Raw genomic sequence first — 14570 nt, 5'->3', positions numbered from 1 at the left:
TACTGAATCTTGACGCTGCACATCTGCAACTGACAGAATGCTGTAAATAACTATATTTCAATTAAATAAAATGAATACATCACTGTCATCTTCAATGCATTTCAGAAACCACATTACCCTAGTCAGAAGATGAACAGTGTTCAGGCAGCATGCCATCCAGCACCAGGCAGGCTCCTGTGCTCCTAGTTAAGCAGCCTATTCCATCTCCACCAGCTCAGAGCACCCGGAGGTGTTTACGATTCACTCAGAAGAGACAGGCAATTTTTAGTCATCTGTAACGTGTACCTCATTCAGTAGGACGCTTTTACTGGTAACTCATTGGTGACAAGGAATTATACAAGGTTTAAAATGCCTTGCCTGCCCTGGTGTATCCAAATCTCGTAATTCAGCAGATTCATCTATTTCTCCAAGGGAAGAATCACGTGGCGGGGCTGGAGGAGGTTCAGGTTCCAGATCAAAGTCCAATTTGGTTACTGTAGAATCACTTATAAAAGATAAAAGCAGTAATAAAAAGTGTGTATTTTAAACAGCTTCAAAATTAAAGCAAACAATTTTATTGTTTTAAAAGTAAGCAGAACACGAACTTCAAAATACTATTTGGAACAAACAAGACTTAAGAGACTCACTGCGATCAGTATGTGTGAATGTCACAACGACTACTTCATAAAAGCAGTGCGTCTCGAAGCACTTAAGTCCCATACCTAACTGGAGGCGCCAGTTCAGGGCTGCGCGCGTCAACCACGGGGACTGCAGCGGGCACCGGGGCCTGCGGGCTGAAGGTGCCAGAATGATTTACTGTGGGAATAGCTCTTCTCACTAGCCTTCCCCAAGTGGCAATATTAATATTCATCTGAGGAGCTCTGAGAAATGTTTTGCCTGTGGATATGGTGATGAAAGAAAGCAGAACAAGAAATCTTTTAATATATTACCAAAAGCCATATTTTAAACATTCATATTCATTGGTTTTTAATTTATGAAGAACAAACAAAATTTGTCACTTAAAAATAGTTTTTACTGTTATTAAAGGCTAGTGCAAAAAAGCAAAATCAGTTTTAAAAATAAATAGGTAGGAATTGCTCTTTTTTTATGTGTAATAATGATATATGGTTAAGGTTTAAAAAAGAATTCTTATCTTTTAGATATACTAGCTGTAATATTTATGGATGAATCAATATGAAGTCTGAGTTTGCTTCAAATAATCTGAGAAGTAGTGAGTGACAGGCTAGAGATGAAACGAAACTGGACATGAGCTAACTGCTGTTAAAGCTGAGTGACGATGCACTGCACCAGCCTCCATAACTCATGGATGTGCTTCACATATTCCCTAATAAAATCTAGAAGTAAATGACTGAGCAAATAAGAGGAAAACAAAAAACAAAGATGGATATCACTTTTTAAACAGTGTGTGGACTTTTTTATATTTACAATAACACCAAAACACTTTGTACTTGATTTCTTAGTAATTACCTTGTTGTTTTGAAAAAATTTTCTTTTGTCTTTGGAGTTTTGGTCTTCTTTCAATAACTGGATTAAAAAAGGTAACCTGCAGAGAAGAAAATTCAAGTTGACATGAATATAGCATTCGATTTATGGTTCATAAAATTCGTTTAACTTCTAGGTTTTAAAAACTTAAGAGAATCTGAGATATAATTTAGTTCAATTCCCTCATTTTCTAGATGAGAAAACAGACCTAGATAAATGATATGTCTTAGAATAATACACCTATTCAGTGGCAGAACTGAGCCAAGAATTCAAGTCGTCTGCCACTCAGCCTAACACTCCTCCCACTTCTTTCTCATGCTGCCTACGTGTGTCGTTTCAACTGTAGTTGTGCATATTTAATAAAATACATTTATTACCTCTGCAAATAAAGTACCCTGTGGTTCCAAATAGAGACACATGCCATGCCGTTGGTTGTCTAAAAAATCTTCTAACCTCAGAAATTTTACAGCACACAGAGATCGCCAATCACGCCAATAAACTGAAATTTCCAGTTCACGTGACTAGAATAATTAAATAAAAAATAAAGAAAACAGGGGAGACATCATTGGACACACACTTGAATAAAATATCACAAAAAATATAAAATACAAATACAATAAACAAAGATCACACACACAATGTTTGCACTATTTATAAGGGCGCTTTATATCTCTATTATATATTACTTTAACAAACTTATACATTTTAACTAAAAGGAAGAAATTCATATTCTGACACTATCAAGTTAAGGTATTCGTTTCAGATAAAGAATACACAACTGGGAACAACCAATACAAATGAAGCACCACAGAAACCCTTTCCCGTCTCGTAGCTTCAATCTTTTGGATTTTCCTCCTCCACTTCACATCACTTGCTGTGTCATTGCTAAAAGACCTCAGTGTTCACCTCAAAGAGCCCATTTCAAACCTTCTTATTTCCTTATTCCAATGTTGAATCAGGAAAAGGTCTGCGAACAGCATTTATTCTGTACTTCCAGTGTCCCACATACTATGTCAAACACTTTAAGAATGTTAGGTCATTAAATCTTCAATAGAATATCACCAGGTTATAGGACTAGTGATAACTGGGTCTGTGTAGGCAGGGAGCAAACAGGAAATTCAGATTAAGTTTTATATAGAAAGATGCTCATTTATTACAACATCAAAAATGAACAAACAAACAAACAAACCGCCCAAAACAGGAACAAGTGTATATAACATGTCTATATGAGGGAATACCCTGTAGTCATTAAAAATAATGCTTATGTGGAAAAACATATTTAAGGCTTTAACAATCAATTATTAAATGTACACAGTTTATAAACTGTACGTCAAGCCATAAACTGACTTCTACATGTAAGCCATAATCTACATACATTTTAATTATAAAGCACAAGACTTCTCCATTATTTTGTTTTTCAGGATTTTGTGGATCAGCCACAAAAAGAGATAAATGTTTTTCCCTTTAGGCTCAACAAATAAATTACTTCTTTCATATAAAAGCTTTCAATTTGTGAGCTTATGTATCTTATTATGTAAGCTCCTAGTATGCATAATAAAAATCATCTGAGTTTAAATGGTAAAACTAGTTGATGCAAATGAACACACAAAACACTTATAAAAAACAGAACATGAAAAAATGAGGCAAGACACAACATGCCAGAAGGTCTCACAGCCCATCAGGAAAAAAGGACTGGAAATAGACGTCTACGCCAGCGAACATGTGTGCCCAGGACCTCCTATCCCATTTCTTTTCTCTGATACATAATTATCATGGGAGAGAACACTCGTCATGAAAGAGTGTAATTATTTTAAGATCAGAAAATGACATTTAGAAGTGGTGAGTACTAGTGCTATAATATTTTATTCAACTTAAAATTTTAAGCATTTTGAAACCAGTTCTTTTGGGAAATAAATTAAATAGCTGGCTCTGGGGCTGGTAATTCAGACTGCATTGTTTCAATGTACAGGAGGAGGGGTGGGCTTCTCCTATCTTCTTCCACTGCATCAGGCAGGAAAACTTGCTGTGGACCAGGCGAGTGCAGGCAGTGTGCATGTTTGGGATGCGATCAGTCATTCTTAAAAATTCTTATACTTCTCACTCTGCCAAAATGGTAAGATTACAACTCTGTCCGGATGAGAGAGGATCCAATCACCTTCTTTATATTCTTTCTAGTCAATTTGGTAAAACTCAAGTATTAACTCATTTCTCTTTCTTCTCTTTATTCCATGCTTCAAACTAAGGTATGTTAGAAAGACCAGAGATGTGGGATGGAAGGTTATCTCAAGGCTTAAATTAGCATTCCTGGAATTCTACACTGAAATTTTAGGGATAAAGCTCTTCATTTTTGGTTGCTTTGCATTGTTCCCTGTGGGTATCACTCTCCACAACTTAAGGTGGAGGGTGGCTGTGATCGAAAGCAGATTCTGAAGTTTTATGTCAGTACTCGTAACACTGTCTCATGGAACCCCGATCCTACTTTAACTCCTAACATCCAGTGTGATCTGGAGAGATAAAGCAAGGAGACAGCATCTGAAAAGCACCCATAATATAAGGACATGCCACTGACGTTTGCTGAATTTAAACTGCAAATGTGACTGATCATTTGCTGGAATTTTCCAGACGAAGGAGGTCAGTTCCTTTATGGGAAGCAAGGGCATGCTTGCAGGTAATGTCAAACCTCAAGGGCCACAAAGTTCTAGATGGAATGAAATCACCACCAAAATAGCTGAGCAGTTATGATCTAAGTACTGATTGGTAACAGGGGCAAACTGTCTCAACCTGTGTTTCGTCTTGTGGTATTATGAATTTGAACCTAGAATCAAAGAGGAAACCCTGTAGCAGATCTAAGGAATCTGTATGGCTTGCCTGAAGTCTCTGTAAGGCCTGAAAGTAATCAGTAACTACTTCTTAAAACCTGAGGTATGACTGACAAGCAGAACTGTAAGACAGGGACAGTATACGTCAGGACGATCTGATACACACATCCATACACACGCTGTGAGAGAATTCCTCCCGTCTAGCTAATTAACACACCCATCACCTGGTTTATATCTATATAAATAAACATATATACATTTGCTGAGAACATTTAAGTTCTGTTCCCTTAGCAAATTTCATATACATACTACGGTGTTATTAACTAGTCATCATTATACATTACATTACACATTATACACATTTATTAGATGCTCAGACCTTATTCATGGTCTAACCAAAAGTTTGTTCCTTTTTACCAACCTCTCCCTGTTTTCCCCATTTCCTGGCAACCATTCTCCTAATCTTGGTTTCTATGAGTTTGACTCTTTTCTAAGGATTCCATACATGTGATACCATGCAGTATTTGTCTTTCTCTGTCCAGCTTATTTCACTCAGCATAATGTCCTCAAGGCCATCCATGTGACAGTGGCAGGATTTTATTCTTTCTCGTGGTTGAGTAATATTTCGTTATATATAGGCCATATTTTCTTTATCCATTTCATCCATGGACAGACACACAGACTGTTTCCACGTCTTGGCCATTGTGAGTAACGCTGCAAGGAGCATGCGAGTGCAGGGATCTCTTCAGCACCCCGTTTGCATTTCCTTTGAATACACACCCAGGATGTGGATTGCTGGATCACTTGCAGTTCTACTTTTAATTGTTTGAGAAACCTCCATACCGTTTTCCAGACTGGCTGAACTAATTTATACTTCCACCAGTACTGCACAAGGGTTTCTTTCCCTCCACGTCCTCAATAACACTCATCTCCTGTCTTCTTGATGACAGCCACTCTAACATGTGATATCTCACTGTGGTTTTGAATTGGATTTCCCTGATGATTAGGGGCGTTAAACACCTTTTCACGTATCTCTTGGCTGTTTGGATGCCTTCTTTATAAAAATGTCTATTCAGTTTCTTTGCCTTTTTAAAAATCAAACTGTTTTTTTTTGCTATTGAGTTGTGTGAGTTCTTCACATATTTTGGATACTTATCTAATAAAGTTTGGGAACCTCTGATAGATAATCAGTAACTACTTCTTAAAAATGAGAAAATGAGAACCAGATTTCACTGCTGAAAAGAAAAGGCAAAAAGCAAACTTTCTGTAGCCATTAAAAGAGAAAATTACTCAAAGCATGGAAAATTCAAAAGCCAAGGAAAGGTGAGATTTTGTGAAGGTGCACATGGCAGATGTCACACTAATTGGTCTTCGATTAATTGGTCTTCAATAGGCTTCTAAGGACAACGTAGGCCTGGGAAACAGCAACTAGGGTCCCAGCAGTAAAGAGATCATGCACTCAAAGAGTTTGCTTTAAAAGTTGACTATTTATGAAGGTGTGATTAGGTAAAGGAACCAACAAAAATGGGAAGCACCTGAGGATTAGCAACAGCAGAGATCTATTACCACTCCTAGCCTGGATGAGCAAGATGTAACAGTTACCAACATTCAGTGAAAACGGGGTCCTGGAAAAGGAAGTGCCAAACAGGAGCTGCCGCCACAGATGATCACGGCCGTGAAACAGGAGAGACGAGCCTCCTGACTTCTCTCTCTTCCTGCCCTCAGACCTCCTAACAGCATCTCCCATTTCAAGTCAGAGCCCACTGGTTCAGGTTCGCAGCCATCAGCCTCCAGAGACAAAGAGGCCAGTGAAGGGAGGCCGTGGGAACCCACTAGGGGGCAGAGAGAAAACTACCGCCGTGGGGAACAGTAACATCTGATTTCCTTTCAGGAGTCCAATGAGGGCGAGTCTCAGCTGCAACTAATGTGACGAAAAGCAGGAACAACCTAGGATCTTTGGGGAGGATGAGAAACACGAGGAGAGTAAAGAGACTGAGATAATGGAGAACATAAAGCTGTAAATTTGTTTGAAAAGTCTGCCTCCTATAGATGCGGGTGACTCTGCTCCATTCACAGGGAGTAGAAGAAACAGGTAAACAATTATGACACTATTTGGTGCTGGCACAGTTATGTGTAACAGTGCCCTATATCAATTCACATCCAATAAAAAGTTCCAAAGACTCCCTACTATTCCAAACCAACTTTTCTGCCTCACTGTATACACATATGGTTCCTATTTCTAATGGTGTGTCTTATTCCTCAACCAAACCGATATACCTACACAGACAAGGTTGAAAGCTGCTGTGGGGGCATCAGTAAGGAAGTGGCTCAGGGTAACACTGGTTTTAGGGAAAACAGAGAAGGAAATAAAATTTGTAAGGGGCTGACGGCCCCTTCTTCAACAACTTCCTGAATAATCAAGTAAATGGAAATGTCTGACCAGACATCTAGCTTTGTGGTAACAAAGAAACAACAGAAGCAGAGGAGTAACAAGAATAACATGAGCCACCACTAACTACATAACCATTATGTGCAAGGTCCTAATCTAGGTGCCTTACGCAGTTATCTCACTGAGGGGAGTAAGAGATTTGGTGACAGTTTGGGATACTGAATTTAAGATTTCAGAACAATTCACTGCTAAAACGACACAGAGCAAAGGCATCCTGGGGTTGATGCATTCAAGGAAGTTTGAAATAATATGTTAAATGGGTTGTTGTTTAGATACTCTAAATATTCACTGTCTCGGAGGATTCACATAGTCTCAGAGGATATGTGTCATTTGATAACAGAAGAATTGGAAACAGCAAAAGAGAGGTAAAAAGGGTATTATTACAGCTTCATTTTAAGTTAAAAAAACAGCAGCTCAGATTAAATAATATTCTTAACATCAGACAGCTCATACATGAAAGAATTAAATTTTCTTTGTATTCCTATTCTATGGCTTGTTCTACATTAAGATGCTTCATGCCCCATTACGATGTTTGCATGCATTTCTATCCTTTTATAGGAAGGAAAGCATCTTTCTTTCTCAACACCGTGGTTTCTATGAGGAATAATTCTCACTTTTCCCTTATGTATCTGGGTTTCTACCTTAACCCTCTTACCCATCCCCTACAATGAGTTACCTGATAAAAGACTCTGAGAGAGAAACTGGACATGAATAATCCAGCCCATTTCTTCCCTCCTTTTCTTGAGAGCCAGGCTGTTAAATGAGAGCATACAGTTTGTTCTTCTCGGCTACGCCTTAAGCTTTACATGGGCTGGTGCCCACAGTGATCTAAGGGACTGGGTAAAACCCCATTATTGTTACACATCCAACCACACTTTCAAACATCAGCTTATGATAACATTTTACTTTCCATTAGTCACATCTTTGTTTCTTTTAACTAGTTCAGAACTTGGGTAGGGAAAAGCCTCAAATGCAGAACTTCCAGTAATTTTTCTAATGGCTCATTCTTAAGGAGTCAAGGATGGCCAGACTTTTCACCAAATCTGCAATATGCTAAAGAAATCATGAAATGCATCTCAGAAGAAATAAAGACAGTTCGGGGGAAGAAAACTTAAAATTGATATTCTTTACGATGTAAGAGAGGATACTGTCCTTATGAGAGAAAAAGAGTACTCAAAAGAAAAAAGAAAGAATAAACTTTCAGAAATTAAAAATATGATATAAATCTGTCAATAAAAGTGTTGGCAAATAAATCAAAATTTCCTAGAGAGCAGAACAAAAAGACAAATTGAGAGACAATAGACAAAAGATAAAAAAAATCAGAGGATCAATCTAAGACATTCAACTAGCAAGAAAGACACTGAAAATGGGGAAGAGGAAATGATCAGATAAATAAGTCATTTCTCAATTCTAAAGCACATCAGCTTTCAAAACTGAAGGTGCTCTACAGTACTCACCAGTGAAAATCACTTGTAACTAAAGGACACCCCTGTGAAATCTCAGAGTCCCAGGGGAATAACAGATAAAAATCTTAAGATCTTTCAGAGAGAAAAGCAGATCAAAATCAAAGATAAGAAATCAAAAGCATGTAAGAAATCTCAACTATAATACTAGAGCTAGAAAATAATTACATAATTCCTTAAAATTATCTTTTTCTTTTAAAAGTATGTTGTTTTTGGGGGGTGGGAGGTAATTAGCTTTACTTATGTTTAGAGGAAGTACTGGGGATTGAAACCAGGACTTCATGCATGCTAAGCATGCACTCTACCACCTGAGCTATACCCTCCTCCCTGAAGGATGGCTGATTCATAATGTTGTATTAGTTTCAAAATGATTCAGTTTTACACACACACACCACACACACATTCTTTTATCAGATTCTTTTCCACTACAAGTTATTACAAGACATTGAATATAGCCCCATGTGCTCTCTCTCTCTAGTCCCTCAACATCCATTGATCCTTCAACCCTACTGTTACTTCTGATCTACTAATCCTACCACCTTTTTACTGGCTTTCACTCCTGCAGTGTCCTCTTCTTCCTTTCCCATTGATCAGTGACCACTCTCTATTGCTCTACTCTTGTTTTTTTGGGGGGTGGGAGGTGGGGGGTAATTAGGTTTATTTATTTAAATGGAGGCATTAGGGATTGAACCCAGGACCTCACGCATGCTAGGCATGCACTCTACCACTGAGCTACACCCACCCTCCCTCCCTCTGTTGCTCTACTCTTAACAGAACTGATTCCTGCTACTATTTTTCTAAGTTTCAGTTCTAAGGACAGGGCCCTTTCTTGTTTCCATATTGATACAGACTGTCCGCTATTACATTAGCAAAGTTAATCAAAAGGAACTGTGAATGAGAAAAAGTTAGATGTAAGGACTCTTGCCTTTTATTTCAATCTCTCATGGGAGGATTAAACTTTTTACAACAAGAGGGCTGAGGAATTCAGAAAAAATAGACACAATAACTATGTAATTTCTTATGATAAACATTAATAAAGACCAAATTTTATAAGAAAATATAAAAAGGGTTACCTGATAAGAATAGAAAGAACACAGCACTGATAGCACATTTAGGAATCCTAGATCACAGCTTAGACTGGTTACTGAATCCCTAGGCCACGATTTCCTGATTAATCTATAAAATGAAGGGGCTGGATTACATCAGCAGTTTTCAAACTTTGTTTTTTTAAAGTGGCAAATTCCAAATGACATGTTACCTAGAATCTCAAAACAAACCAAAAAAGGGCTCTATGTGGCCTCCTGAAACAATTCTGCAGAGCCCTGAGCTCCCCAAAGCATAATCTGAAATTCTCTAGACTATTCTAGATGCAGATCATTTCTGGAGTATCTTAAAATTCTAAAAAGACCTATTAATCTTTGTATTTTGGAGAGGACAGAAACAGTGCAGACAATTTAGTTCCAAAATGCCAAAGAAAAGAGATTTGGCATTTGAGGCAAAATGCTGGGCATGAACATGTCAGTTTAAAACAATTATTTTCTGTAAATGTTTCTATAAACATTTTCTATAAATAAATTTTCTATTAATATAAGGGATTAAAAAAAAGCACATGAAAAAGTAAAGCGCACTATGTAAACAGAAGGACTTATAATAAGGAAGGTGGTCTCTGTCCAAGAAGAGTGTATAATCCAATTAGGGAAAAGTAGCATGCATATCAGGAATGCAGAAGGTCTAGCCGGCCTGAGGGATGAACAGCTTTACTCAGCCACGCAGTGTCTTCAAAGTTTCAAAGGGAGGATGACTCCCAAGTGGGAAGAAAGTCTGACGCCATGAAGAAGAAAAATAACTTTAGGTGAAGATTACAATTGCACGTAAAGAAAAACCCAGCAATGGTTATCGGTCTTTCTAGTTTTCTAAGCTGCAGCTTGGGTCATGTTTAACTATTTCCTCTTTACCAGGTTTTCGTCGTCTTCTGCTGCTTCCTCTTTGTGCCACTGTCATCTATCTCATACAAATTACCACAGAGGGAAGAGCTTCTATTCTGAGGGACACTCAAGGTCTAGTATCAGCTTTGAAATTTATTAATAGCGAATCACTCTGGCCCTCAGTTTCCTTACCTGTAAATGCTGGCAAGACAATTACTTTTAACTCCTATTTTAAATGTAAAACTCTAACTCAATAACCTTGCTACAAGAGAAATCTAACCAACCATTTTCCCTCTAACAATCTCTTTCTTAACTTTCATTTTGATCATATCACTCATCAGAATCCTATAATTACCTTAAATAGGCTCTGAAATGAAAATGACATTCAACCAGTTAATTCCCCATTACCTAACATGCTCTTCCTTTACACTCAAATTCACAGCCACATGCCAAAGCCTAGGGTTAAAGAAAGAACTAATATCGTTGAAGAGCTGAACGTGCCAGGCAACACAAGGCATTTTATACACTACCTTAGTATTTCTTCCTAACAGTCCTGTGAGGATTATATTTCACCCTCATTTTAGAGATGGTGAAACAAATGCCCAGCAGAAAGGTTATGTAACTTGTCTACCACCAAACAGTTAACAAGCAGCAGGTGGTCAATGAATCCAGTTTGGCTTCAAAGCCAACATTACAGCCAATCTATTCCATTAAGTATGAGCGGAAACTGAAACATTTTATAATCATGGTTATTTATATGTATTCACACAGTTTAGAAGGAAGATGCAAACATAATACAACAGAAAATCATATCTATAAACACTAAGGACCTCAACTGTATTTCTCTCTCTGATGGGCTTCACCGAATTATATTCGTCTAACTGTTTAGTTGATTTATAGCATGAAACAATGCTAGGCCTCCTCTTGCTCTGAAAGAGAAACTGTCAGAGTTGAAAAAAATCTTGGAAGTATAATCTTTATCTGATACAAGAATTCCCTTAAAGTCTCTTTTAGGTTGCTCATTCAACTTTATTGAGAGAGAACTTACTACTTTATAGAGCAGCTCATTTCATTTTTTAACAGTATTAGTCTTTACACTGAAATGAAATCTGCCATCACTGACTGGCTTTGTCCTCTACACCCACGAAGTACAGTCAATCAAAGGATGGAACGACTGTGTACTGCAGCTTACCACTTGCCCCTTTGCCAAGCATCTGGCCATCACTGTTAACACAGCGACTTGGTCAGCATAATCTTCTCTGAAAAGAAGGACCCACACAGTAAACCTTGAGCTCCAGAAAGTTACTACCAATCCATCAGAGTCAATACACACAAATGGAAATCTCATTGCTATCCCTAGTTTAATTTTTTTCCTACATCTTCCTCCTTTTAACTTTAAAGATAGTTAACAAATCTTTATTAAATCTCTTTTCTAATAGACTTGAACTCCCATTTTCCTTCAACTGTTTCATATGCAAGAGGATTTTCATCATCTCACCATCCCAGCAATTCTTCACTGGATAAATTTTTATAAGGTTATGATCTGATCGAACCCAGAGTTTTCCATTTCTCTTTGGCAAGCCCTCTTTCTCTTTCTATTCTTGGGAATACTGCTTACGATTTGACTGTTAGACCTTTGTTTTCTTTCATCATAAGCTCTTTCCCATTATGGGCTAATGACTCTCTTACTACCTCCTGTAGGGAATGGGACTGACTTCTATCAGATCATCTGATCAGATGATGCCAACTCCCCTATCGAAAGCCTTCAGCTGCCTTCTAATTCACAGACTGTAAAGGCCCAAGTAATCTGACACCCACCTACATCTGCTATTTTACTTCTCCACACTGATCTGTCTTATGATTTTTACTCTTAAAACACGTCAAGTTTTCTCCCACCTCAAGGTATTGTATGTTTTGTCTCCTTTGCTAGGAAAATTCTAGCTGCATCTTTGGTAAGTCCGGCAACTTTTTGCCCATCAGGTCTCAAGTTAAATGTAGCCTCCTCAAAGAGACTTTCCCCAATTATGTTCTCTACCTAAAGTAGACCCCACCGCCTCATTATACCACCGTATTTACTTCATTGCACTTGCAGATTTTTAAAAAACTTGTTTACTATTTATTATCCCTCATTAAAATATAAGGTGCAAAGTATAGGCCTTTGACTATTCTGATCAATCACCACCAGCATCTAGAATGCTGCCTAGCACTGAAGAGAAAATCAGTGGTGCTTAAGCCTAAGAGTTTCATTACAGCAATTCCTACATGTATCTCTTTCTTTCTATTCCTACTGCCACATTTTACTTGAAGTTCTCTTCATCTTACAGTTGTAGTACTGGAGTAGCATCCTGCCAATTTATACGCCTCTGGTCTCTATCCCCTTAAACTCGTTCTTCATACAATCCCAAAAATCAACTTTTCCATTATGTCTCTCTCTTCACCTGCAACAAGTATAATCACCTTAGCCGAGCATTCATTCTAAGTCCTCAACACCCTTTTAAGTGAAATCATACAGTTTCAGATGAGATGGTAAGAAGTCTGCAAATAATCAGATATAATCTGAGAGGCCACTGAAATAGAAGCTCCTTGAGGGAATCTTGAGAGACCTTGTTTATATTGTTTGTTGTTAATCTACCACCTGGAAGTGTCTGGAACTTAGGAAGCATCAATGAATATTTGTTGATTAAATGAATTAATAATATCATAATAATTTTTTACGAATAAATGAATGACCCTAAACCAGAGAATGAATGCCAAGATGAAAGTACTATTCTTTGAAGATCAGCCTGGTACTCAGACACGTGGAGATTAGTTAGTAAATTACTTTGGTAAAAATAGCCAACATTAATTGAGTTCTTACCACTAGCCTAGGATTTTTACATGAATTTAATCCTCACACATTTCAATGAAGTAGACAGCATTAAAGATAAATCGGTAAACATAAAAACTTGAGCATTTTGTTCGAATACATTTAATATTTAAATGGCAGACACAGTATTTGAACCAAGGAAAGCAACAATGAGGGCCTGATTAGATGCTGGCTGTGAGATGGAAAAAAATAAATTGGAAGAATACTTCAAGAGTAGACACTAGAGCAGTAATTGCCACCTCACATCAACACTGAGTATTATAAACTCGCTTTCACTAATACATGTACTTTTTAAAATGAATCAATTTAAATACTAAATGATAAGAAGCTTATTATCTTTCTTATTTTTAAAATAAAATTATGATTAAGTTTTAATTTTTCTTCCCACACCTCACGGGACAGATTAGAATCTAAATAATAAAGCTATCGTGGTGGATTTGAATCCACTGTGGACCATGTTAACGTCTGCTGGGTTCCAGTTACAGATCGCATTCTAGTCACAAGAGTCACGAGAGCCACCGAGATACATGGAGGAAGGGCTGCCTGAGCCCGGCAGCTCCCTTTCAAGCCAGCTTTGACAGTATGACCTACAAATGGTGAGTCAGAAGAGTCACCTTAGTGCTGAGAGAGCACATTTTTAAAGTAAAAAAACATATTTCAACGTTAGATCTCACCTTGTTGTCGATCTTCTTGCTGTTGAAGTACACATTTTCAAATCGCTGCACAAATGAAAGCTACTGAAGCCATCGGATAAGGCAGATTTACATACGCCTCATCAGATGAGAAATGTCAAAAGCACTTAGATTCTTCTTTTTGTTAAGAATAAAACTTATCAAAGTTTTCTAAAACATAAAATTTATCATAAATATAATGAAAATTCAAGTAAAAAATTTCTCATCTTACCCTGTCTAGTTCCAGTGTAAACTTCTGGTCCCATGACTGATTGGAAATTGGTTTCCAGCTAGTTTGACCAACCACAGTATTATCTAGCTTCAAAACTGCACAGACATCATCTGTAATTACAATTTAAAAACTTGCTTGAATATGTTAAAAACTTTAAAATAGAAGTGCCATTGTTGAGTATCAACAAGTCTTACGATCCTTTGAAAATAAGGTTTTTCTTATCCCCTACTAAAGCTTTTGAATCGTAAATGGCTAGTTTTATATATACATACACTCCCACTAGACCCTCCCAAGTTATCCTTTGTGTTTCTCAAAAACACAAATAAGAACTGCTATCTATTTCATTTATATTCGAACGTAACTGGTAGGTCTAACGGTGACCAGTAGTTGTTTGCCACATGTATGTGTGCATGTTTGTGTATCATTATCAATCATCCAGGTCTTCTCCCTCTACATTAGCTAAAAATTACCTTACACAATTTCAATTTTCATACTTTTCCTAACATCTCTCTCACTATACAGGAAAGCACAGACATGCTCACCTCTGCACTCTGTACTAGGCTGAACTGTCACGTGCCTTTCCCTCTAGTTACACGTTTATACTGTAGTTTATGATTATACTTTAGGTGTCCCCAAAGCGATTCATAAACCTCTTGTCTTTTA

The 14570-nt window shown here is 37.5% G+C and overlaps 1 protein-coding gene across 2 annotated transcripts in view; it reads right to left on the bottom strand.

Moving 5' to 3' along the window:
* Positions 1–14570, bottom strand: part of PKN2 (protein kinase N2) — a 110938-nt gene that overhangs the window by 20304 nt on the left and 76064 nt on the right. For both annotated transcript variants that reach the window (XM_032494735.1, XM_032494736.1), the window contains 5 exons: positions 13908–14017; positions 1860–2003; positions 1468–1543; positions 702–876; positions 358–484 (listed from right to left, as the gene is read on the bottom strand). In XM_032494735.1, the coding sequence (XP_032350626.1) occupies positions 358–484; positions 702–876; positions 1468–1543; positions 1860–2003; positions 13908–14017 (632 nt within the window). The remainder of the gene's footprint in view (positions 1–357; positions 485–701; positions 877–1467; positions 1544–1859; positions 2004–13907; positions 14018–14570) is intronic.

This window comes from Camelus ferus, chromosome 13 (assembly GCF_009834535.1).
Source record: "Camelus ferus isolate YT-003-E chromosome 13, BCGSAC_Cfer_1.0, whole genome shotgun sequence".
Lineage (NCBI taxonomy): Eukaryota > Metazoa > Chordata > Mammalia > Artiodactyla > Camelidae > Camelus > Camelus ferus.
This window is presented reverse-complemented; position numbering and strand designations above follow the sequence as displayed.